General features: G+C 44.4%; 1 protein-coding gene and 1 pseudogene across 1 annotated transcript in view; both read right to left on the reverse strand.

Annotated features, from left to right (window-relative positions):
• Positions 1 to 27786, reverse strand: part of LOC138535425 (P-selectin-like) — an 899675-nt gene that overhangs the window by 157906 nt on the left and 713983 nt on the right. Inside the window, exon 20 of the mRNA XM_069641294.1 lies at positions 9830 to 9860. Within this exon, the coding sequence (XP_069497395.1) occupies positions 9830 to 9860 (31 nt within the window). The remainder of the gene's footprint in view (positions 1 to 9829; positions 9861 to 27786) is intronic.
• LOC138522857 (small ribosomal subunit protein eS17-like) lies at positions 75 to 9659 on the reverse strand (annotated as a pseudogene).

A 27786-nucleotide genomic window follows, 5' to 3' on the forward strand; every position in this document is an offset into this window, starting at 1 on the left:
CATAACTATCTGCATTATCGCAGTGTTCCACACGACTCCAGAAGGGTTATTTCTTTTTTTTGTTGTTGAGAGGATTTGGGTTTTTGCACCCAACTTTATTGGAAACGGTATGATACAAAGATGGTCTTAAATAGCTCCCCGTGGCTGTTTAAAGTTCATACCCACAGTTGGCTGTGTAACTTGCAGGTTGGAAAGACCGCCATAGTCCATTAGTCTCAGCATTTCCTTGCTGTCTGGGTCTACTTCGATGTTCTCCTGGTCAAGAGCAGGGACCTCTGGGACATAGTTATCCCTCCTTTCTCTTTCCTCTTCCTGCAGTTTGATGGAGATGCCTCTGACCGGGCCCCTCTAGATATGCTTCATAAAATTGGAGACATATCCTGCAATTTTGTTGCAGAGCTTCTTACTGGGGATGATGGCGATTTCCTCACACACCCGCTTTTGGGTGTGGAAGTCATTGCCCAGCCCGGTGTAATACTTTTCTATGATGACTCGGGCAGCCTTTTTCACGGTCTTTGTCCTTGCGCGTCCCGTGTTGGATGAGGCTGGTAGAAGACCAGAACGGTTATTCCAAAAGTGTTATTTGTAGGCGCTTCAGAGTAAACCTTGGTTGCTTCCATTCCACACTCCTTGCTCTCTAACTGTCATCCCTGGAACCACAAAGCCTCCTGCTGGGAGGCTGCCCTCATAACATTCTGCCCCACCATTTCACAAGCCAATGCAAGGTGAGGGAAGGTGTTAGCCAAACAAAACCACTAGAAATACGTTTTGCAAAGAGAAAACCAGCAGAAAGTGGTGGCTGTAAAGCATTATATATGGAGCGGAAAAGAAGCACGCATAGTCTGAGGTTTTCACTCATCTCCTGGACCTAGCATTGTCAATACAATGTCTCCACTTTTAACAGACCACCTTTTTCCTGCCTTAGTGGAAAGCTGTAACTGTAAAATGGAATTAACACAACCACGACTGACTCCTGTCCTCTCACTGATGGTCAGCAGATAAGTCTCCTCTTGTACCAGACCTCTCTCTGTTGCCCCTTTGAGTTGAGTGTGATAGCGGTAATTCTATAGGAGCAGTGGGTAGGCTACCAGAACAGAAGCTGCAGGCACGAGAAGACTGCACACAGTCTTGGGAGCATACAGAGCGTCTCCTCTTTTTACTCAACTGCTGCTGCTAAATGGTTTTGGATGGTTGCTGACTCGCGCTGAGTTAGCTCATCTGCTCCCAGAATGGCAAGCTGACCCCAAAGTTCACCTCGACGACCTGTTCTGAACATATGATATAGGATCAGTGTGTAGACTAACACAACATGGGATTTAAGTGTGTCGGGGGACCCGAGAGAGTTTTGAGAGCAGTAGTCCCCGTCTCCTGCCTTAGCTCTCACAATGATGGGTTGGTGCCAAAGATCACCATAACTACCTTTTCCGACCAGATGCTGTGGGTGGGGATAGGAAAGAAGCACAGAGACTTTTGCAAGGACACTTCCTTCTTCTCAAATAGCAATATTCCTGACTGGCTTTGTGTGGCTGTTTCCACAATGACTGCTTAACTCCAAGAAGCACCAATATCTTATGGCTAGCCTTGGGGCGGATGATGGCTGTGACTCTGACCCTTGTAGAGATTGACCAATGCGGGGGCAGTGGTTGCGCCTGTGGGATCCTATAGTGAATGAAATGAGAAATTTCATGCAGGACTAATTTCATGGGAGGGGTAGGGACGATTATAGGAACGCTGGGAGAAGTGCATTGCTGTATGTTTGGGAGGAGGAGCATTGGCACAGAGTCATGAAAGTTGGCAGGTGGCACATAGACCTGATTCGTTTGAGAAGTGCCAGTTAGTATCTTACAATTTGGTCTTTTTTCGCGCTGTGGTGCTTGAGTAAAATGTGCGTGTTGATTTAGAAACCAAGCCTTTTCCTGGCACAGTTCTGTTGAAAAACCATTGAGTTTCATGTCATCAAGCCAAGTCTGGAGGAGGGCATACTTGCCCATGAGGTGAAGGACATATTCAATCTTTGAATTGAGTTTCTGGTAGATTTACATTTATGTCAGTGATGCTATTTTTCTTTCCCCTTGATTACCCACTGATGTACAAGATGCAATGCACTTTTTGCGCATTCATATGTGTGCAACAATGTGCAGGTGTTGTTGTCATATGAATTGGTGAAGATGCCTGGATCGATCTGGGTCATCATTTCTCAGAACGGATTTCTCAGAGCAGGCCCCATGTTAGACTAGACAATTGGAACGGGAGGTCAGGTGGTAGGGGAGGAGATGAGAGGCCGTGTGAGACAGGTGAGTGGACATGGTGCAGAAGAAGGTTGGGGGTCACAGAAGTAGCCCCCATGAAAGGGAAATCCCTGTAACAAAATGTAAGTGAAACCCTAGTGCTGAATATGAATGGGTTGTCGGAAAGAGATGGAAGACAGGAGGCCAGTGAAGGGGGCAAAAGGGCTGTAAAAATGGATGAAGCAGGCCGGAGAGCTGTGCAAGTAGGACAGGGAGGGACGGGGGGTTATGGGAAACCCCTGGTAGTAGGCAGCAAGGAAGGCAGACAGGAGTAGAAACAACATGTGCGAGAACCTGTACCACAGAGAAAATGAGCCACAATATAATGACCCCAATCGGCCTGCAATTGTAAAGATGGTCAAGAGTCCCATGGTACAATGATGTCTTCAGGTGTGTGTGATGATGGGCTTCCTTACTTGCCAGCCATTCGAACCAATCATGTTGGCAAACTATTACTCAGGATCTTGCTATTTATATGTTTATTGAGAAAATCAGACACAGCTCAAAATACAGATACAAAAGCCTGCATCACAAGTGTTTTGCATTTTTCTGAGTCTCAGCAACTGCTCTCTGAATCTTTAGGGAAATCATATGTACATTTGTACAGTCAACAGACTCATGCACATTTGGAAAGCTGCAATGACATACCTTTAATGGTCTATCAATCCAAGGGAAGACAACATGTTTATCAACATGGTATGATATTTCTCGCACAAACTGTATTATACATTTTGAGAATGTAAGCCCAGTTGACCCATCTACCATTGCAGCTGTGGTCTGACAGGATTCTGTTGCAAAAATGCAGGCCATGAGTGACTTGTAGTATAACAAAAGGAAACAGCACCCCTACAATCATAGAATTTGGGGACTGTGATGAATCAGAGGTGATTATCCCAAGGACCCTGGCCTGGGACCCTTCTCATGTGGCCAGGGAAAGGCAGAAGCATACTGATCCTGACGCTGGGGGTGGTGTTCTGCGGGAGGATCACATCGAGGGGACTCAGGTCAGCGAGGGCAGAGAAATGAAGACGCCGGGAACTCTGCGTGTGTGTAGATTATGGTGCCGAGAGAGTCGCATAAGTGAGAAGCCTGGATTGTAGAGGTCGCTCAGCGGGAAGGATTGTTGTGAAAGACTGCCCCTTGGGAGAGAAAAGCTCTCCATATCCTGTACCTAACTCCGGTGGCTGGCGAACATCGGAGGACACGAGGAGCAACATAGGTTCCTGTGGTGAAAGGCAGGGGACACAGGAATACAACCGCAGCTGTCAGTTCTCTGATTCCGAAGAGTGGAGAAGAAGTGGCAGCAGCAGGGTAAGCAGATGCACAAGGAGAAACCAGTGAGTTGGCCTCTAATAGGTGATCCTGGAGTGCTCCATGAAAGACTGCTGGCTGCTTGCAAATGTTTTGAATGCTGACCTAATGAAAGAAAGTATTTTTGGTACAGTAATCAAATTGAGAGAAAGAAGAAGAGGAAGTTTGCAACTATTATTGCCCAAGTAAAGAGGGGTTCAAAAATATTGAACCCGATCTGTAACCACCATTGCCAAAGTAAAGAGGGTGTAATATTGAACCCAAACTGTAACCATCATTGCTAAAGTAAAGAGGGCAAATATTTGAGAAAGATTGTAACCATCATTGCCAAAAGCGGGAGAAATATTATAGAAAGAGCATAACCATCATTTCCTATGCAAAGAGGAGGCAATATTCGAACAAGATGACAACCATTATTGCCTAAGCTAAAGAAGGGCAATTACAAATAAAAAGGGAAACAGCTTTTCTAGAAAGAGATACTTTCTATCCATTAGAATTTATATAGTTGGATCCTCTTGGTGACTTACGCACCTATCTGTCCTAAAGATAATGGAATAGAAAAGGAAAAAGAAAATTAGCTATGATGGACCATAGTGGATATCTGCACTACCAATCTGCTAGGTATGTGTTCTGCATTATATCTTCTCTCCTCTCTTGATCCATTCAACTATGAGGATATTAATCCGTTATATAGTAACAGGGATTAGTGCCCTGTGTTCATGATGATCTCTCCTCTCTCTAGAAAATTGATACTAGAGGAATGTCAAGGACTTGTTGGCGAGCCATTAATTGACTAGTGCCATTGGATCTGGGACGGTTGGATCTTGAAGGGATTTGGTGAGAAACCCAGTAGTTGCCTACCTAATGAAGTATCTCCAGTGCACCAGCAAATTTGACAAAATGACGTCCATTTATATAAACAAAAAACATCAGTCAAAGGAAAAATGTAATTAAGTAATGCCATTCAAATCCAACCTCTACTTGTTAATAACCCTAAACACTTACACACACACGTTTCGACTTCAAAACCTACTTTACAATAGTAGTACCTAAGGGGCTTATCACACCAACTCTGCAACATTATCAAACAGCATAACCCATCATGGACTCGGTCCTCACACACTACTTCATACTTCAATTAGAACAAGCAGGCAAAACTGGGGATGGATTTAGATTATGACATAAAATCCAGTCCCCTGAAAACAAGCCCCTGCCTCCAAGATATTCAATGTCATTTGCTTAGCACCTGTGGCCAATCACTACAAAGAAGGTTTGGATTTGCTTTTCCTTTATTATCAAAAGTCAGGTCAGCTGTTGTCTGTCAGCAAACTCTTGTTGCATCTGCAAGAATGCAGTCATTTAGAGGATTTCATCAACCTCTTGTTTTTTTAAGTAATAAGCTCTTCTTGTCAGCTTCCACCAACCTCTTGGCTTTGTCAGTAAGGTAACTTTCAGAGGCAATGCCGCCACCCTTCCTTCAGTCTGCAAATGGTGCCCATTGCTTGCATCATCACTGCATTAAATGTAACACCTGAGATTGTTAGTGCACCAGACGCTACCAACAAGAGAGCTTGCACTTCCTCTAAGAATCAATTCATTACTTATTTGGCTTGGAACGTAAATATTCAAAAGACTTTAGAAATCCCTGTCTTAACATAAGTGCCTGCTGCCACCACATAACCATCTGTTTATCTGGACAAACACAAGCTGTACTTAAGCTGCATTTCTCCCAATCTTTTTGTTTCTTTCTCTATTGATCTATGTTTTATTCCTTTTTCCAATGATAACCATTGGAGAGCATGTGGAGACCGTTTCCTAACCATTGCATTAAGTAAACATTTCACAACAAGGTAACTGGTGAGGTACCCTTTACTGAATAATGTTTAAAACTGATCTTCCAAAACGCTTGCCATGTTCCGCTCCTCAGCCCCCTCTCGGAAGCTAACCACCATTGACTTTGCTGATGGTATCCAGTCCGTCTATGCGTTCACCTGCCGCTGATAGGCAACTTCAGGTGTCTGAAAAGAAGGCCACAGGGTTGCAAGCTACACCTGCATACTAAGGTTCGGCATTTAGAGGGCCTCTCCCAAAACAGGCCTTGGCGCCTTGTTGCTAGGCTTTGTGCTGTGCTAATTATGCAAGTCTACTGTAAGGGAGGGATGGTATCACAAGTAGGACACTTACACAAAAGGTACAAATTGTAAAACCTTAATTGACGTTTCAATGGGGTTGGAGAAACTCCTACTTTGCTCTATAGGTAAAATGGGAGTTGTCTTGGCCATCAGATAATAAATAAAAAGAGTCCTAGTTGAGTCTGTCAAACAAAAACCTAATGCCTGCCCTATATCTTGAACAAATAGTGTGAAAAGGAGAATATGTATGCAAAGGAAAGTCGGTATTCAAACATAAAGAATAAATGTGGCTGAGTCAGCTCTCCTCCCCACGTTGGACAGCACAGAGTAAGGCGGTCCCTGTAGGCAAGATGACACATTCTGGCTCAGGCTCCTAACACAAAGGCAGTTCAATATATGTATCGAGGCATGCCTGTCCTTCCATGTTAAAGTCTTACTTTCCAATTTCCAAAACACAGTTCACCAAAAAGTTAATATCGGTCCCCCTCGGTCTGGGCCAGACCTCTTAAAGCAAAAGTTCACATAGTTCTCCCTCAGTCTGGCTCAGACCTTTCACAGCAAAAGCTCACGTTGGTCTCCGTCAGTCGAGCTCTGGCCTTTCACAGCAAAAATTCATGTCGGTCTCCCTCAGACCTTTCATAGCAAAACAAAACACTTGCAGGGGTTCCATTCCGCAAGCTTAATTCGCCTCCTTTAGGGGTTCCCTTCCCCTAACTTATTACACATTCGAAGACCTTCGTAAGTGCGTGCCTTTTTTCTACAGACCTCCGCAGGACCACTTCGACTTTCCAGCTTTCAATTCACACTTCTATGTTATTTGCCCCAGTGCTTCCTGGTCTGGGTAGTTCACTGTATTATGCACCAAAGTTCAACATTCACCTTTTTACTCTCCCTGTTTCTCAGGGTCAATTTCAATAACCTAGCTTTTATAGTTCATTCACTTTATCGCTGCAAACTTTTTACTTCCACAGAGACTTTTGAGTGGGCTACTTCCTTTCACCGGACCACTCCGTTACTCGTTATCGCTTACTTTACAGCTATCGCTACTTCATGGTTCATTTGCAGGTTTCTCACGTGTGCAGCCTTGAACTGTGTGATATAATGTTGCCACTTCAATCTTTCTTTAGCACACAACGGTCTCTCAAGTCACTTGCCAACTCACCGGCTGTGTGCATTTCTTTCTTGTCTATACAGTCTCTAGTTCACAAGTCAAGGTTAGCACCACAAGCTTGGCCTCGCCTCCCCAACTCTGCCATTCACCCGGGAGAATTGTTGGCGTCCGTGAAACACAATGCAGCCTTCTTGTTTGGGATTCGTCCTTCTCTAAGTGTCTTTCGCAGCCTTGGACTTCCTGCAGGGAACTCCTGGGGTTCTCCACCGGTGGCCCTCATCCCCTGGTTCGTTGCTCTGCTCCAGTAGGTTCGCCTTTTCCTCTGGAAGTTCTGCTCTTACTTGTGTTCCACCTTGCTCAGAGTGTTTCTCTACGTTCTGCCTTTTATACGTGAGAGGAGAGCTAATTGGTATCAGATGAATGCACTTAGAGTCAAGTGGATGACTTTGCATGACACAATTAGCGAGACATGTCCAATCGGATGTGTAAGACTTTGCATTATTACTCTCAGTCGCCCTCTTCCTCTGCCCAGTGTTTGTGTGGAAAGGTGGGGGAGTTGGGACTTCGGAGAATCCTATGAAATAGGAGGGATCATGGGTACGGGAAAGGGAGGAATATCGCGTCTCGCCATCGGCTTCCTCACCCCCACTCGCCAAAGATCCCTCACCAAGGTGATCCTGCCGCACTGGTGCACACCCAAGGTCTGGATCCAAAAGCGATGGCCGTGCCCTGGCCACCTGAGAGAGAGATCCCAGGGGACTAGCTGGTGAGACACCCTTTGGTTTCTCACACTACCCATTCACACAGAACTTCAAACTAGACTTCTTGCTGACCTGTAGTACCATGAGTGTGAAAAAGCCATTTTTGTTCAGTGATGTTCAAATGGATGTTGTGCATGAAAGCACATTGGGGTAGGGTGCTATACTAAAAAGTAACCATATTCTGGGCTCCAGATAATGCCCACCACTCATTTCTCCACTAATTCCCCAGCATCTTACACGTTTAGCTTGGCTAAACTATTGAAAGGACCACTATCGGCCCGTTAATTGGTTCTAGGTTATGATCCAAATGTGATAAGATGAGTCCGAGTGTTAAGAACACTTGGGTACAGCAAATAGACTTGTATCTTCTTTCCATATGAATGAAGCTAGAGATTATGTCACAGTATGATATGAAGTGAAGGATATGCCTATGTAATCTCTACTGGAACTGGCATGTTAAACATCTCAAACATGACTACTCTTAACTCCCTAATGCTAAATTGTTTGAACATCAGCTAAAGTGACTGAGAGTCATCCAAGGACGAGGAGACTAACAGTGGGCTTAAATAGAAGAGATCTCATATCTCTCATTCTATACATCCCCTGCTTCTATACCTCCTTATGTTACAGTACTTGCCATCAAAAAATTGTAATATCGGCCGAAGCACAATTCACCCTTTGCCATGATGTGAGTCGCTTTGCCTCTGTGAGTGGCCTTTGGGGATTTTTTAAACATGTTCCCTGCATTGTTGACATACAAAAAAGAAACTAATGTCATCTCTCAACTCTCGCCATGAAATATCGCTGGACACAAAGCCCACTGCTCATGTGCAAGGTTTTGATGATGTGATCCGTTGTGATAATGCTTACGCACCCCTTGATGGACTCCATAGACACAGCATTGGCAGTGAAGTGGTATGATAGCTCTCCTACTAAAAATGACCTACCCCAGGAGCTGGGCTTGACTCTCACCTCAAATGTTTTTGTGTAAAATTGGCCTTGTTTGTATTTTATATTATTCTGTTGCAAACAGTATTATAGAGCTAGACAACATGGGGTTGAAGAATATGTACACTTGTGGCAGCCATTAATTTGCCTCACAGCTTGATAGCTGTGGGGACCTTTCTGTTTGCTTGGGACTTGGGACTTTTTTCTCCTCCTCAGACAGTACCACACTTTTTAATTATTACAAGGCTTTACAAAGAACACTACTTTATTGAGAGGTGCACTAAGGTTTGGGCCCACTTGTTTAATATCTTTCATTTGAATTTCGTGTTGGGGTGGAGTGAGGCGAGGCAAGAGGGAACTTGGGATTCATGCTGTGTGTGTGTGTGTGTGTAATTATATTTGCTTTTATTTAAAAGATATTGCTGTGCAATTCAATTATTGTACTTACCTCTTATTTTATTTTAATGTATTTATTGTGTTTTAATTATCTTTTTTGTTAAATCCACCAAAACATTGATGCATCAGTATACCACATTTCAGGTATGTACTTTACTACACATATGGCTCAAAACAGATAACCTAAAATGTAAGCCTATCGGATTTCCTGTTTTAATGTCATTTCTTTTTGTCTTTCTTCTAGGGTGAATGAGGGCTAGCTCAGAGGCAACGTGTTTGTCTAGGATGCAAGACAAAGCAGCTCAACACAGGTTCGAATCCCGATCCCATATAAAGGAAAGGCTGGGGGATGAAGCACCTCTTCCATTCCATAGCAAAGTGGCATGCTGGTGGGATTCGCATGAGTAGGAGGGGAGTGAAACAGTGACACAACCACAAGCTACTGCGATTTGGAGGGGACTGTGGTCGCAGCTCGAGGGGGAAGTGGGAGACAGGACAGGCTGATAGGGAGCGGGTCCTGGGATGTGGTGGTCCACAGAAGCATGGAAGAAGGGTTTGGATCATTAAATAAAGCCTGCGTTACTAGCTCTCTGATTGGCCATCCTTTTCCCACAAGGTGCTAATTATGGTTTCTGTCCAGCGGTATGAAACTACCAGTCAGTAAACATGGTTACCTACTGACAGCACCTTCCTGGTCCTTTCTGAGCCGCATGCCTCAACACATAAGCACAGTATGCATGCTCCTACTAACTTAATCCTATTTTGATGTAGGTCTCAAAATGCCAAGAGACCAAGAGAATAGCAGTAATGCACTACACAGAACACAATAACATATCATAGTGTAACATTCCAGTATTGCCACCCTTGACATGTTTTCATTACCTGGGAGCATTCAACAGCATGTTGTCTTCTCCTGAACGTTGAAGAAGTCAGCGTTGCATAATATACAAAGGAAACACAAGCGCATTAGTAAAATTTGTGGGAGGTAAAGTACCTCGCACAAAAGGCAAACATTGTAAGTACAACTATACAGTTATTATGCCATTATAAATTCAAAGATGGAATACATGCTCTTAAGAAGATATATCCATTGACAGTTTTATCTCAGTTATTATAAAATGAACAGCTGCACGCTCGTGCCCATACGTTTTTCACATAACATTTTTAGGTGTTTTTGAAATATTATATTGCACAGGCCATAGGGCCACATTTAAAAAAAAAATCAATTTGAATGAGGAAAACCATCTCATAGTTTTGCATGCAGACCAGTTATGGCATTTGCACAAGTACAATTTGAGTCGCTTGATGAAAGAAAATGACACTGAGAATCTCCCTGTAATTACACTACACCTGCCCTCTGCTCCAGAGGCAAATTGACAAATTGAGCCTGGAGGAGTGCATGTCAATGGCTATTGTGGCCACTTCACCGATTCACAGAGGAATGCGCTCACAACTGTGTGGCATGCCAAAGCTTTCCCGAGCACCTGGACTAACCCAAGACCATGCAATGTGTTCAAATGGTGCACTTTACAGCACAATCTATGAGAGAAATGGGGTAAAAAGACAAACAATTTACAATTGGTTCTCTAGGCTAAGAAATCAACAAATCCAGTAAATGCCTGCCAGGTTACCAGAAGTGCACAGGAGCATTTTACAACATTTTCATGATGCTGCAGCCACAATCTATCTATACTATTAGTGGCCACAATCTGTCTATGCCAGTAATGATTACTGTAAATTGTTTTTACGTATGCATGCCTACAGTACAAATACTTTTATTTCAACGTCTTACCTTGCAGAGTCTTCTCTTCAGGCGAGGACTAGGTAGTGGGTGGGAACAAATAAAATGGGTGCTGGCGGGCCTCAGAAAGGACTCAAACACATGGGGCACACAAGCGCTTTAGGGCGCACCCGCCTTACCAGAGGCAGGGAGGTGCCCCGGGCCTCAGATGAGCCTGGACTGACCCCTATCTACGCCCACGTCTAACCCCGCTGAGCTGGCTTTTCCCCTGGTTTAACCTGATTCAGGTTATGTTGTGTTTTATGCCATTAGTATGGCCTCAAAGTGCTGTGGGTGAACACCCTTGGAGGACCGAAGTCCGAGGTATGAGGATTGGTAGGAGGATTTTAGAATGCATGTGTGCATTTTAGCCAGTACGAAGATAGGTAGGGGCAGCTAAGTCCCCGCTAGCGACCAATCGTGATCTGGCTGGTGGATGGGTGCTGTGATGGGCTTTGGGTAGAGTATGCGAGGCAAGGAAGACTGATTATGTTCCCAGCTAGATCGAATGTTTTCGTGGGACTTAGCTGCATTCTTTATTTTATTTGTTATTTCAGTGTTTATGGTTTGCATGAAAATCTTTTACACTACATAAAAAACATACACTCCACAGTATGATTCATAGTCTGTTATAGAATCATATCTAAAAAAAAGACATTTTATAATATTGCAAATACAAAGAAAACATCCAAGCTAAAAATTATCCACGAGTCATCCTAAATTAATCAACCAATTAATATCATATCCCTCAGCATGCATATTCCTATTATTTCAACGACAGTAAACAACCCTCTACCGCCCTACAAATGTGATAGGATGCAGTAGTTATTAACAGAGATGTAGCCATGAACAAGTAAAACCAAACTTGTTTGGACTGAATCTGATTGGCATTACTAACAAACCTACTATATCCCTTTTCGTAGTACCTAGCAAGAATGGTACATGCAATTCAAATGGGCGAGGGGTTTCAATGTCTGTTCTGCATAAATGACACATTCTTAAATCAAACCTTGGTCCCTGCCAGGCAACTGTATGTGAATAAGTGGGTAGCACATTAAACACCATTCTCATAATGAATCTTTGCAAGCTTACGTGTCACTACAACATATTGCATTGGCATTGGCATTGCTGTAGGAACACTCTGCAACCTTTTTCTTAGCATAACTTTTCTCTGCAGATAATGTCTCAAGGTTTGTTACCCTATCTCACATGAATGCCTTAGATTTAATGGTATTCAACACACTACCGAAATTGTAGTCATCATTAGCTGCATTCCAGTGGTGATGTGCGGTATGAGTTCGGGAAATGGATTGTTGCAGATGTACGCGGGTGGGTGGCCATGCCCAGAAGGGTTATGGCTATTTTCGATTAAGATGGAGTGCGATACATACCAGTGAGTCATGGCTGGTATGTAGTTGCGATGAGGGTGTGGAGATCATATCATACAGAGTGGCTGGAATCCTTTCTGTGCGTGCTCAGGACTGTCTTGCTGACTCCTTATGTGACTCATCGATGTCCCCGCCTACCTATCTGGGAGTGATAGCTCACCCATGAGGGAGAGTCTGGAGGGAGGTCTTGTTGTAGGGATGGGGAGTTGGTCTGGTAAGGACGGAGGGGGCAAGGGGTTTCCTGGGGGGCAGAGGCTCGGTTAAACAGGGAGTTGTGGTAAATAGGGCTGTGGTGTGCATGATGGTGTGGAGAAGTGTATGGTGCGCCAGAGTGCCCGTCTAACATTGGAGCTGCTTGGCATGGAGAAGGACCTGCAGCCTCAGCCCTGAGGGAGGAAGGTGTACAAGTGTGGAAAGGGAGCCGCGAGCAGCCACAGTCGAGTGTGACGTCTATGTGGCTGTATGAGGGTGCAGGTGGATCTCTTTTATGGAGTACAGTGTAAGTGGGCATAGGGAGGAGGAGTAGGAGGGCAGGGATATGAGTGGAGAGAAACAACAGAGCCTAGCTCCAGTGGAGGAAAAAGCAAGCCTACAACACTATCCCTGTGGAAACAAATGCAAGGTAGTGGAACAAAACAGTAGCTAAAAGGTGAAGCACCGGGGAAAGGGCAAGTCAAAAGGCTTGACACTTGCATTCCATATTTTACTTTTCCATCACTGTTGCAGGGGTGGCTATGTAAAAACGGAATGGTAAGATTGATGCTGGATTGAAAAGACCCCATCTGCACTGCCCTTTCGTCTGCCTCTACTATGCACCAGGGCTTTCCAGACATAGAGGAAACTGGTGCATAGGGAATGGATGCCAAACCACATCCCTTTGTGAATAAAGCATATCCTTTGTGATGCACCTGTCTCTTGACACATACTTGTTTGGCAAATTCCACAGGTGAGTGGGCACTGCATGGGAAAATTCATTTACAAATGCAGTTTCACTTTTATGAGTCTGCTGTAAAGGTTCAGAAGTAAGACTCAGACACGTAGGGGTCATTTTGACTGCCATAAACTTTTATTCAATTGAGACAATGAAAAGAAAACCCGATCTTGCCCTAGCTCTAAGATGGGTTTCCCTGCCTCAACCAAAATACAAATGTCATAGTCAGGATGTCAAAAGCAAAAGTTCAAAGACCTATGTCAGAATCCTATCTCTGTCCCTCAAATTGTTAAACTAAATAAAAAAGGAGACCTTCCTAGCCCAGAGTAATGATTCCCTTTCCCCCGATAAAAAAATCAGTTCTTGGTTTACAAGTTTCTCAAATGTTGGGGAAATGTCTCGCTTCCTCAGCCTTCCACATACTTCTGGTACAGTTCATTAACTGCTGAGGGATGTCACCCTTCCCCAGCCTTTCTCAGGCTTGTAACACAGTTCAACAATTGATGGGGAAATGTCTCCCTTCCCTAACCAATCAATGGTGCTCACTAATAGTTTCTTCAAGTTTAAAGACACATACTTCCTCCAAACTAAGGGGACAGCGATGGGTTGTAACTTCGCCCCTATTCTAGCCATCATCTATAAGGCTTTAATTGAAGAACAATGTGAATCCATTTTTATAATCTATTACATTCTATTGCCGTTACATTGATGACATCCTTCTAATGTGGCATGGTAATGTGGAAACATTGAGAGCCTTTGTTGATTGGCTTAATCAGGTGGATCCTAATTTGCATTTCACATATTAGCATTCTGCCACAAGAATTCCCTTTTTGGATCTATCCATCTTCATGATGCAGGCAGTCTCCAGTTAGAATTGTATAGGAAAGCGACCGAAAGGAATACCACCTTACATTTTGAAAGCCAGCCTCCCAAAAGTCTACTCCTGAACTTACGTTATGGGATGTTCTCACGGTTGCACCGAAATTGGACCGATATCACAAAATTTAATGCACATGCAGATATTCTACAAACTAGACTGTTAGGACGGGGTTACCCGAAAAAACTAATTAACCGGTGTAGGAAAAGAGTGAGATTCACCAATCGGGATAGTTTACTTATCCCTAAAATGAAATCTGACTTAGGCGACCATCTAGTCTGTGCATCCACTTTTTGCCAGCATAGTGAAGCCATCAAAGGGATAATCTTTAAACATTCGAGAATTCGTAACACACCAGATGTGAAACTTGAAAACCACAATTTGCTTTAAAAAAAAGTAAACATTTAAAAAAAAAAAGACTCACTACAGCAAAGTCCATCCGACCCCACTAGTGGGCCATTACCCATGCATTTCATGCATGGCATGCAAATATTAAAAACAAACATTGCCCTTCGAACATGAGGGTAGGACTTGGGACTTGCGGACATTTATCACCTGCAAAAGCAAGAATGTAATATATGCTATATAATGCCCATGCAAAAAGGTTTACATTGGGAAGACCTCGAGGGAAGTACATTTCAGGATCAATGAACATAGATCTAAAATTCGTAACGACACCCTGAATGCCCCGCTGGTCCTACACTACCTGGAAGTGTGACATACTCTGGAAGACCTCTCCTGGTTCTGCATAGATAAGAACCGTGAGACCAATGGTGCACAGGTAGCCAATAAGCTGTCCTACAAAGAACAACTATGGATATTTAATCTTAAAACTTTTGAAAGAGGCCTGAACTCCATCGAACAATGAGACTTTAAAACCTGAGTGCCATCATGGACCCAATTTACATGGGCCTGGTTGTTCATCATTGAGGATTCTCTCAGTGCTATAGGCTCCTCAGACGTACAGTGTTTTGGCATCTTCCACTATAGATAAGTTTATCTGTGATCCTGAATACCACCGAGACAATGTGGGTCACCATTTTTTGAATCATGGGAAGCCCCGTGACAAACACTTCCCATCGTGGTCTAGCATCATAATCACCTATCCCCAAGTATCACCGTACAATCAGTATATTGCCCTCTGGTCGAAGGACATCAAATTCAATCGTGTGATTTAGCCTTCTTATTGCCAACCCACATTTTCCCCTGAGTGCGAAAAACAAAATAAAACATCTTTTTTCACCCTAGTTAAATGGGTTCAGTCTATTCCATTTCCCACTGGTGCACTGGTGCCTTCACATTCATTTGGCTTTGTATGCAAGTACGCTTTTAAATCAGGGAGCAATTCACATCCCCTGCAGTGCGGGATACTCCCGGGCGCACCGACTAGCATGGCGGAGGTAACGCTGATCACCAATCTAGGTTATTGGAATGACAGCAACTCCGGCCACATGCACCACGCAATTGGTCATATGACCATTGCACATACCTTGAAATGTGACAGTGCTATACCATTTGTTTAGGACTTACGCCACCGCCAGGCTGCCTGCACACAGGGGAACTTTACAAATGATTTAAGGTAAATAGCCTTCATGCATTCCTCTCTCGGCACTCAAGGCCACGTGTAAATGGGGGGTGTTTATCCCGGGGGCTGCTCAATATCATTACCTTGTCAGAACATCCGTACCACACTTCTGTGACTGGCTGTTAAGACGGATTTCTGAACTCTGTCCTGGTGGCGCAGAAGTTCAGAAGGCCAACCTAATTACTTGGAACAGGGTAACCTCTGGACAAGCCAGACCAATCAAGGTAGCGATCGCGGCGGTCAAGACTAGGTCTCAAGAGGGGTGAGGGTGACTGAAAGCCCGCAATGAGCACACAAAGCAAGAGCGCTTACAAACTACTCCAAACAGTTGTTTATATCAAAAATAGATACACATTTATTATAAGGCCTTGAAACTAATAACCACAGTAAAAGCAGCAATATACAACGATATTAAACCAACACATACACTATCCACCCAATATATATACAGAATACACAGTTTCACAGCATTAGCAGCACGAAATATGTTATCCACCTGCAGGGGAAGGAAAACAGGCAGTGCGAACCAATGCGTGTGATATGTCCGCCTTCTGAGGCCCCTAACTAGATGGTAGTCCAATCCCTACGAAGAGTGGAGCCTAGCGCTCAAAAGTACCTGCACACGCCGGTGCCAATGGGCAGAAGGTGAAGCTCTTCGGAGGACGTTGGACAGCTCTGTAGGGTGCCCTAATGAAGGAGAACACGGTCCGCGACTCTAGCGCAGCCTCCACTGTGAGGCAGAAGTAGGGCGCGAGTACGGACAAGGGGAGCTGTATTTACAGCGGGGAAAAGCAAGGGGCACTGCAGGAGGGCGACCAGATCCTAGCTAATCTACTCACCGGTCCCCGAAGCAAGCAGGCCCGAGCTTCTCCTCGATAGATGCAGCTTCTGGCAGGTTCTGAAGAGCAGGGAACGTCTCGTCGTCGTGCAGAGTAAAAATACGTCCCGATCGAAGAATCCTGCACAGTTTTGTCGCCACGGCAGGGCAACGGAACGGCCGGGTGTATTCAAGCCAAACGAGCACCGTTCACCTCTAGCTTAGGGTTGCTAAGCAAACGAAGCGTGTGAGCGTGCCCCGGACTCAGAATACCACCCAACCTGTCGGCGATTACAGAGCAGGACTCCTTAGTAAGCTGGTCAGTCAACTGGATGGCCCAGAGACACTTCCGAAGGCTTACGGCAGGAGTTGATGAAGGTGCCGGGAATAGCTGGTCCTGCTATTCCAATAGGTCGAAGCGCCAGTACAGGCCTTCTTGTTCGATCTTAGGTGGAAAGGGCTTCACCGGACGACAGCAATGAGGAGCAGAAGTTCTTCAGGGGGTCACCAGCGATTCCTCGGTCCAGCCTCGTGTTCGCAGGATACTTGGCTCCTGTATCCCTGGGTTCGTAAGAACTCAGGAGATCGACATGGTAGTGGTGTTTCCAGCTCCCTCTTATCCACGGTTCCCTTTGCGCCAAAACGGAGGGGAGCCAATGGGAGATCCGCTCATCAACACACATACCATACGTGGACCAATCACGGACCACAGTGGTCCCAGGCATTCACACCACCCTAGACTCTCTGGCACCCAGGATGTGTATTGGGACCAGACAGCCCAGCCCACATCCTGGGGGCACTCAAACGACATGTAGAAGCCCGCGAAAGCAACCGTGTTTCGCGGGAAACTACATGCCCAAATAAGGAAGGCCCCGGGTCGCCTGACCCGGGGGAAGGTAAAGGGAGCAAGACGGACAGTGGACGAGACAAAGGAGCCTCGTGGTCCGGCCATTTTGGGTAGCCGGGCCACCCTTTTGTGTTCGCGGCAAAAAGGTGCTCAGAACGGCAAAAGGAGCTCAAAATAAACCAAATGATCGCTGCCACCAGCCCAGTCCCTGAATGACTTGCACCGATCCAAAAACCATCCTACAAGAGTGTCTAGGGTCTGTAGAAGGCTAGAGACCCAAGAGAGCTGTAACTTAGCTTACAGTGCCCTCTTCTGTCGTGTTGCACTAAAATGGCGACACGATAAAAGAAACTACGGGAAACAGCGTTCCCCGGTACTGACTGTCTTAAGGGCATGTCAGTTTCCCCGTAAGAAAGGAGCGAAAGCCCAGAGGAGTACGGCAGAAGGCTGCACTTCTCTGGCAAAGTCAAGAAAACAGGTTGAAAACAATAGCAAAAAGTTTAGGGGTTGCCACATGGAAGGAAAGTTCCCTACAATAACGAAATCTTTCCTAACACTGGCACATCATTAACTGCCTTTAAAAAGTTACTGTTAGCCACTGCCTCTCCTGTGGTGGGTTTGAACTAGTCAGCATGGTCCTCATTAACTAGCCACTGTCCAAACTACGATCGTCTGGCATGCCAATTAGTAGCACATTTGAGAGCCAGCTACACATGTGCATCTGTATGCACATTATAACATTGAACTATTTGACTCCCCAGTGCGCATTGCGCTGACCTTAAGGACTGTAGCGCCAGCAGGAACCCCCAATATGACATGCAAGGTGAGTTCCAGCACCCCTGAGCTTGCCTTGGTCAACGAGTTGCTCTTTTTACACCGGGCTGTCCGGGTCCTTTTACAAACCCTTATAAAATAACCTTCAACTGTCTTTCAGGTTGTTTTTAATATATTGAAATTAACATATGAAATTCTGGCGTTCTACCTGGCTCTGATAAAGTAACTGCCCAGCATACTTGGTAGCACTCATATCAATACATTGTTATCTTTAATTAGGGTGTGGTGTTGGATTTTCCCTTTTGTGGGAGCACTGGCCTACTGAGGGCATGGTTGGTGCTGGCACCAGAGTCAGTGGGGGACCACCTGTAAGCCACTGCAGTATTTCTTGCACGTGGTGAATTTATGATGGTAGTTTTTGTCACTCACCTGCTTGAATGGATAGCCGTGTTATATGGCTGATGCAGGCTTCAGTTATTGTTTGATCACAGATAATTTTTATATAGATATATTATTGTTGTAGAATTTCTTTCGTCCCCTGATAAAGACGTGGTGAAACTACATCTACACGTTGAAACTGGTCGGTCCTGTTAAAGCCTTGGAAATGTGATTGTGTTTCATTTAACAGCTGCTAAAATCCACTTTAAGAAAGAAAAAAAACACACATGTTTTTTTAAATATTTTAATTAATTGGTGTTGACATGAAATGCTGTTTAGTGTTTTGTGTAAATATTAATGGTGAGTTGCTAATGTATGATTTAATTAGGATAGATTACCTAATTGATGGGTGCAAATTAGTTCTTGTCATCCCCGTTGTATTTTAATTGTGATTTCACCTACATTTAATTGTCGCTCTTTTTTGATTAATTCATGATTTATTTTATAAACAATTTTATATCATGCAGGATATAGTGCCTAATGGGAAGTCTTACCAACTGGAACCTGGGGCAGATGCTAAGCAGAAAGAGTAACAATAAGGGAGCCTGACAACATCAGAGAGAGCAGAGGAGGGTTGGGGAGCACGGCAAGCAGCCAGTGCCATAAACGGGGGTACAGCAGTCTGAAGAATACGATTCTCAACAGTAAGGACTTGAGCGCTTAAGCATAGGTATGGAAGTCGGAGCTTGAGGATTGAGTACGGTCAGGTTCACAGAGTGGGCTGGGGAGAGGATACTCCCAGCGCAGGAAGAATTAACCAAGAGTGGAACAGCCAGATACACTGAGCAGGGGACAATAAGCTCCACACTATAAGTGAAAGGGGTACGACAGGCGGAGACAAGGTTTAAGGTGGTAGTGAAAGGAAGTAGAGGTTATCTTCACAGATGGCGACCAAGGGCAACAAATGAAAGAGCAAACAAACCACCATGGAAATATATGCCAAGGAACAAGAATGCCCCAAGGGCGACTCAGCAACCGAGTCAGCGGAAGCCACGGTAAAAGCACAGGACAGTGGGGAGCAATAAATCCTAGCTGCCATTGCAGCATTAAAGACAGTGTTGGATGCCAAGATAGATGCGGTGAAGGTGGCCGTGGTACTGCTGCTGCAAGATGTGCACTCTTTAGCATAACGAACGGGACAAATAGAAGAATAGGTGAAAGAAAACACAAGGGGATGACAAAAGCTACGGCGGACATCAAAGTATTGCAACAGAAGGTAAAACTACTGGAAGACAGAGCGGAGGATGCAGAATGCCGGGCAAGCAGGAATAATATCAGGGTCCTGGGCCTTCTGAAGGCATGGAAGGAGCTGATCCCACCAACTACATCAAAACTTTGCTCCTGCAAGAAATCGGGCCGGGAAATCTCACACAAGGATTCACGGTGGAGCATGCGTATCGAGCCCCGACCAGAAAACCTCTACATGGTGCTCCCACAAGACCCACCATCGCCAAAATATTGAATTATAGGGGCAGGGAGAAGATACTGCCATTCTTGAGGACCGGAGGAATAATACAAAGATCATCGGCTAAACTGGCAATATACCCAGATTACACCTTTCAAGTATAGAAACATAGGGCCCAATTCATTCCGGCGAAGATGAGATTGAGAAAGGCGGGCTTGAAATACATGCCAATCTACCTGGCTAGAATGAAGATACTGTATAACAGCCAGGTGCTGTTTTTGGATAGTCCAGAGGAAGCACAACATTGGATGGACAGTGTGTGGCTGACAGCACAGGAGACGGACTGAGTGGTACACGAAATTAGAAACAACTAAGCTCCTCCAGATGGCATGGCCATGAGAGAGTGAGTTGCAAGAGGGGGAGGCTACCCTAATAACACTGGCATGAACTACTAACTCAGAGGGCTTAATTTGTGGATTGTGGGCTACTGCAGAGATTGGGACTTACTACGAATCGCAGTGCAATAGTGAAACATGGAGCAGGATCAGGAGTACTAGATTTAGTGACACCCTAACTTCCCCCTAGTCCTTTGTTTAGGTTACTTTTCATCAGGTACCAACCCATTGGGCACCAAACGCCTGGTCAAGTGACTATGTAGGGAGGTAGCGCAAAGAGGCATGTCTAAGCATGCGTAGCACAGCTGGGTGGTTATTGTCTGGGAAGGGTGAGTTGGGAAGGGCCATGGGGGGAACTGTTAACAGGAATTGGGGAATGGCCTGTTGTGGTACTAAAGCGTCTAGTCACTTATGGGCATGCAACCTTGGGAAATAGTAAGCAAGGAACAATACTAAAGCATCTTCCAGCACCGCACGAAAGTCATGGCTGATAGTATTAAGGTAGTGACCTGGATCATACGCGGCCTTAATAGTTATGTGAAGAGACACAGGGTAATGTCTTATCTGCGCAGGAACAAGATAGGTATTATCCTATTACAAGAGATACACCTCACTAAGACTAGACGAGAAACGCTGGTGCAAAAATGGAATGGGCTGGTGGCAGGGTACACGTACTCAGCATATGTGCCGGGCAGTAACATCACCTGGAATTTAAGGAGGTTGCATCATGTAATCAGCAGCACTACAGAATGGGCCAACCACTGCGCGGTGGCCTTGCTTGATGCAGTGAAGGCTTTTGACTCCATTCAGTGGGAGCGGCTCTATGTGACATTGGGGGAGTTTGGTTTTGGTCCAAAGTACATAAAATAGGTGATACTGATATACACCAGCCCAGTGGCCAGGGTGAGACCAGGAGGCACCTACTCTGACAAATGGGAACTAAAGAAGGGTACTAGACAAGGTTGCCCACTGTCTCTGATGCTCTATATTTTGGCAATGCAACTGATAGTCACCTTCTTAAGAGAGTACCAGGATGCAGGAGTTAGAATAGATGGCTCATGGCATGTAGTGCCCATGTATGCTGATGACATGCTGCTATACATACAAAACTTCAAGTCGAATCTGCAACACATATTAGAGGTGTTGGATAACTTCAGTGGGCTATCATGTCTCATGATTAGTAAGCCAAAGGAATACCCACATTTGGTGAGACTGAGTATGCAAATATAGCACAGAACCTGCAAGAGAGCAAGAGACCGAAAGTTAAAGACCCGGTTTCGCCACATATACCCTTGGCTGCGTTATGGCAGATAACAGAGACCTGAGAGCCAGAGTAGGATTCCACTGGGAAGGGTGTGGGATTGCCACAATTGGGGATCTAATGCTGAATGGTTCCTTCGTGAGCTTTCAAGAGTTACAAGAGAGCTCTGGTATTCATGTAGGACAATACCTGCTGCACTATTATACACAGAGTTAAAACAAGCTCGTCAACAGTTGGAGGGGACAAGATTGGGTGCGAGGAGGTAGAAATGATAATAACTATAGCGGAATGTGGTTAGACAATATCATGATTATATGATGTGCTGCTCGAAAACCATTTAGGGGTGGAGTTAAGAATTCGGCTGTGTTGGGAAACAGATTTGGGTAAACCATTTACGGATAAGGAATGATTGCAGGTGCTACATTATCCCAAGAGGGTGTCCAGAAACGCAAGACTGCAACTATTGCAGCTGCACATAACAGACAGAGCATATTTAACACCTGGAATCATAGCAGGATTTAAAGGGGCAGATAGATAAAATTGTCCTAAATATAATGTGGAAAATGCTGGAATGCTTCATATGTTTTGGGAGTGCACAACTATAGGGACATTCTGGGAGTACTTTGCCAGGAAAATGGCTGGAGGTAATACAACTGAATGTCCAATCCCTGGTGGCCTGCATGCTCGGCCTCTATCCAGACGGTCAGAACGGGAGGGATCAGAGAAAACTGAAAGACCTGTAATACGTATTGGCCAAATGCTGCATAGCCATGAACTGGAATTCAGGGACAGGCCCACCTGTTGAGAGGTGGTGGAGGGATATGCAAAAGTGTACAATAGCAGAGACTGTGGTATGGACACAGGCGGGCAGTGTTCATCAGCAGCACCCTGGAGATGATATAGGGCGGTGGACTGAACTCACACAAAGTTTATTTCAATCAAGATACACAGAGAAAAAATGTCTGGAGGCTGAGGAAGAGTGACAAGAGTCATAACGGGATAGAGTACAATGACTTAAAGTGATGGGAGGAAGAGATAGGTTTATGGGGGTACATGTTTAAAGTTACAGTTAGGAATGCTAAGGAGAAACGAGCAACTAAGGTGCAGGTAACTAGATGAGTAGGCTGTCATAGGGGCTATTTATATAATGGTTATCTTCTGGTGTATGACTAACTGTGTAACTGTTGTAATTAAACTAAAATAAAAAAATTAAAAACATTTTTACAAAACAATTTTGTGTCATCTAAACCATTTGTGATACTTTTTAAAAAGAAAATCTGTCCTTTCAGAGCAAGCATATGTGGTCATTCCTCGTTCCAGAGAGTGGGGATTTCCTGCTCTTCAGCATAATATCCCTACCCCAACCAGCCTTTCTCAGGCTTCTTCTCGGTCTCTGGGGTCCCAGACACTAGTTGGTAGACCTGGCTCTCTTATACCAAGCACTGCGACGAAGAAGAGTGACTTGGATGCTCTTCCAAGCTGTGGTGGCTCCCTGACCCTGACCCTGGTTGGCAGACCTCGTTTCTCCTACCAAGCACTGCGATGATGAAGAGTGGTTTGGATGTTCCTCAAAGCTGCTGTGTGTCCCTGATCCTGGTTGGTAGACGTGGTTTCCTTCTACCAGGCACTGCAATGGAGAAGAGTGGCCTGAATGCTCCTCCAAGCTGTGGTGGGTCCATGCCCTTGGTTGGCAGACCTGGTTTCCTTCTACCAGGCCTGCGACTAATAGGAGTGGCTTGGATGCTCCACCAAGGTGTGGTGGGTTCCTGGCCCTGGTTGGTAGACCTGGTTAACTTCTACCAGGCACTGCAATAAAGAAGAGTAGCTTGGATGCTTCTCCAAACTTGGGTGGGTCCCTGATTCTGGTTGGCAGACCTGGTTTCCTTCTCTATCAGGTCACATAGTCCCAAACACAGACTTGGTTTACTCACCTGCCAAGTTTTGTGCGAATCTGTATTATTCTCACAGTTCTCTTTACGGTTTCTTACTCTCACATGCAGACTTGGTTTACTACCCTGCCAAGTACTGTCTCCATATGTACAGGTCTCTTTACGGCCTCTTGATCTCACATGTGTTTGTATGGCTTATTCTCACAGTTCCCTTCACCTTCCCCTCTCTTGTTCGACAGCCCTGGGCCGCCTTCCATCCAAATACTGTCACAAAGAAGATTAGGTATTATTTTTATGTTATATGTCTTTCTCCTGTAAGGGTCCCAGACCCTGGTTCCCTCGTAACAGTATATCAATAATGTTTCTCTTAGTGTCCTGTAGGGGTTATCTTTTTCCCCCCACTTTTCATAGACTTGTTGTTATGGTTTCCTGTACCCTCTGGGGACCCCCAACCATAGGCTCAGCCCCCCAAATACTTTTAGGGCCTTGGCTGCAGCTCTCTGGTCAGTCGCAGGCTTCCCCGTTTCTCTGCCTTGCTGCCAATCTGGGGCTCTTCTAAGCTTGCCACAGTCGCTATGCGGCTTCTGACCCTGTTCACCATGTCTCTCTCAGCCAGACAGCATGGTTCTGCAGTGCTGCGCTGCTGGCGCTTTCCCCAGCAAGCCCCTCAGTTTGCTCAGCATATCTGGTGGAGACCACCACTTCAGCGTCTCCGCGCCTGGTTGTGCTCCTGTTGCTCTTCGTGTCGAGCACTGGCCCCTCTTGCGGTTCCTCTCTGCAGCATCTTACTTTCGGGTGAGTCCGTTGTCAATTTTAATGGCGGTATCCAGAAAGGTCTGTAGTTGAAGACTGGACCGTTCATGCAAGTTCACCTGAGTGATCACTGTGAATCTGCACCTCTTCCTCGTCACAGTTTCTTGGCTTGGATGTTCATGATAGCCACCTCTATTCCTCCATGTCTCAGTTCTTTCTACTTCCTGAATCTAAAGGAAGTACAGGGGATAGGAGGGAAGGGGTGAAGAGAGTCGGGGTGAAGGAGAGGTTTAGGTGTTCGATGTATACCGCGTTCTCCCACAATAGTCATCGCTGGTCCCACAGGGAGCTTCCCCTCTGATGAGATCCACCCACTGAGTACCACCACCAGAGGTAACTATCGGGTCGCACCCTCTACTCTCTGGCCTTATGGGAAGGGGTTCCCTCTACGGAAGCAGTGACGACATCCTGGGATTGGTCACCCTGCCCAAAAGTAAACTGCTTCTCTTATGCAGGATCCAAAAAGCAACCTTCAAATGTGGGCATTGCATTTTAGCACGATTGTGCTTGGATTTTTGGTGGACTGTACACATAATAATTATGTTTAACTTTATATTAGAAAATAAGGTGCTCACTGTATGTGGGTGATCTGAACATTGACCTACAATTTAAGATTAATCGTATGATTTTCTCAAACACTGATTGAGTCCAGACAAGAAATGATTTTTCTATTGTTAATTATATTGCATTTTACTCTATGATTAATGCAGAACAACATGTTTTGTTAATTGAAGTCTCACTATGGTCTTTATGATTTCAAAATGTATATAAATATTTATTTGGTGTGTTACGCTGAGCTGCACTGTATGAAAAACAAACCTATTCAGAGCTGCAAGGTGCACTTGGAGTGGCTACAGGGGAGTGAGACTGGGTTCCTATTTAATATGAAGGGAAACAAGGAAGGGGCACTGTTGTGGACATGAATAGCCAACTGCCCCTTTTAGAGAGAGGATACGTGGGATGGGAGGGCACAAGGGAGAGGGAAGAAAGGGGAGGGATTTTGGGAACAGGTGTTAGTTATTGTTTGATGAAAAATAAAAGAAGTTGCACCACCCATAGGCTCTGCGTGGTTTCTTTGGGTAACTGGGAAAGCCCATAAGAGGCACATCACCAAAGGAAGCCAAATAACACTTTCCCGAAGACCCAGGGCCTGATTTACAACGATTTTCACTGGAATCGATTGGGCTTTTTCTTTGAGCATCTCTGATTTTCGCCTGCCACAATATACCTGATTCTCAAGGCCTGAAGCTGGAGCAAATCAGAAGATGTCTGGAGGCTCTCAGAGATGGCCATTTAGTCCACCTTTGTGATATTTGAACGTGAGATATCTCTAGATTTGCTACGTTTTAGAATTTGTAAATCAGGTATAAGGTAACCGGCCCAAATACAAAATGCTCGAGCAGCTCATGTTTTGCACCCTCTTTTAGAATTTTTGTGCATTGTTAACTGCATCCTTGGTCACTCGGTAGTCCTGAAACCAATTCTTAGTTTGTTTTCTATTTTAGTTATCTGATTTGTTGTTGGTGATTTGTTACAAAACAAAGACTAAAGTAGAAATTCACTATACATGAGGACATATTCTCTGCGCAACACCTCAATAAAAGATGGACACAAGACTAAACAAAATAAGATCAGGGCTAAAAGCAGTATCAGAAAGGATTGCATCACTTAACTGGAGAAGAATCAGAAAAGCAAGGAAGATTATACCTTTAGTTAGAGGCTAATATTAGAGCAACAAGAATATCTTTTTGGCTGAGTCACCAACAACAAATTGGATCTCAACAAAAATAGAAACCAAATTAAGAAAGAATGGTTTAAGTACTACTGGCTTACCACTGATCAAGTTAGAGAGGCACAATATCATTAATGTATCTGTATGGTTATGACTGTAGAAAAGTGCTAGTGTCTTTTGTTTTCGTTGAAGAAGCACTCAGCATGAAACAAATGTAGGCAGGCAAAGAGAGAGACTTAGCGAGAAGATGTTTTTAGAGAAAGTAGAATAGTAAACAGACAAAGATTGAGAAACAGTTTCAATACAAGTTTAGATTTTCAGAATATTTTGAATAAGAAAAATAGGAATCCTTTAAAGTTATATAGATTAAATAAAGAATATACTTAAGAGCGTTATTTGTATGTGTTACTTAAACCAACTATTGCGCACACCATCGTGGCACTGGGAGCTAGAAGTGGGCTTTTTCTTTTTTGCATTTGAATTTTTGACACTGGATGAACCCCAACCCAGCAGCTTCACTCTAAAACTAGTTAGGCTTAACACAGTTGCCACATATCGTCCAGGATCTTTTTGGCAATATAGTGCTTCCACATTTACCTGAGACACTGGTTTCGGGCAAAAGGCTAGTGTCTTGGAGTGCAGAAGCCTGATGTGGAGTCCTCATGGACCCCCAGTAGTATTGACCCTTGGCCAAAAAACATAACAGGTACTGACCAAGTGGCAATCAATGGAAAGGTAGGGAAGAATATTCTCTTTTAAATATTATGAATAATTTGTTTTCCAACCCCCATCACAACACATTTTCTCTGCAACTCAGGTTGAAGCCTTGTTGATGGTACAGCCACAAATCATACGTTTGTGCATTTCAACCTTTAGAATATTTTGTCTAAAGCCTAGCGTTCAGATTTGCGTGTTAATCTGGAAGGTGAAAATATATTATGCGGCACGTGTAATTCCCTAGGAACAGTCCAAGAGTCATGCACCATTTCTGTATTTGGACAGGGAATCTTGCAATGGCAAATTGTAGGGTTAAAATCGGTACTTTGTACACCCAGCCTGAATTTGAAAAGCCTACAGTTCTAATTTGGCTACTTTTCTTTTTGTGCTTCACTATTACATTTGGTGTGAGATATGATAAAGTAGCATTATAAATGTTATGCTGCAAACCCAAATACCCCACAAAGCTTGTTTTTCTGAAGTGAATTTCATTCCCTGTGTAGTTAAACCCCGAGCCAACTGTGTTCTGCTTATCCTACAGGCTCTCAGCTGCACAGAGAAAGCAATATGATGCGAGTAGTAAAATGAAACACAGAGGGAATTCTTTACTTATTTAGACTTTCTTTGAAATATTCTGTCCAATTTGCTTTCAGCCCTGCCACATTTTCACTGCAACTGAGATTGAAGCCTTGTTGTTGGCATTGCAGCTCACAAAACGTACAAATATATTAATATCTTGTCGAATTCTCAGCAAATATATTTCAGATTCACATGTAGAGGGAAAGTCTTTATTGTCCTTTGGTGACTTCACAGAACATTCTTACCCTCTACATTTACAGAGCTAAACCTATTGGCTTTGCCAATATTTATTTTTGCTGGAAGCCAGTAAGAATGTGGCAACGGGCCACAACTCTGCCCCCTGGTGGAAAAAAAATGAGAAAGACGGACAGTATATTATTTCTAATCAAATTTTAGATTTACAATTCCAAGCAGTTTCAAAGAGTAGTGTCTTTTTTTCCTGCTAGTAGGATTTCCCGGCCCGTGACCCTAAACCATGTGTGATATTTCTTGTCTATTTATTGTTTTCAACACTCTCATCTAAAGGAGAAAACACTGATATATTAGTATCACTATTTCTGAAAAGTATCAAGGTTAGGGTGACCATGTTGATTGTGAAAATGCTGTCCATT

This window comes from Ambystoma mexicanum, chromosome 1q, assembly GCF_040938575.1.
Source record: "Ambystoma mexicanum isolate Mex_15411 chromosome 1q, UKY_AmexF1_1, whole genome shotgun sequence".
Classification (NCBI taxonomy): domain Eukaryota; kingdom Metazoa; phylum Chordata; class Amphibia; order Caudata; family Ambystomatidae; genus Ambystoma; species Ambystoma mexicanum.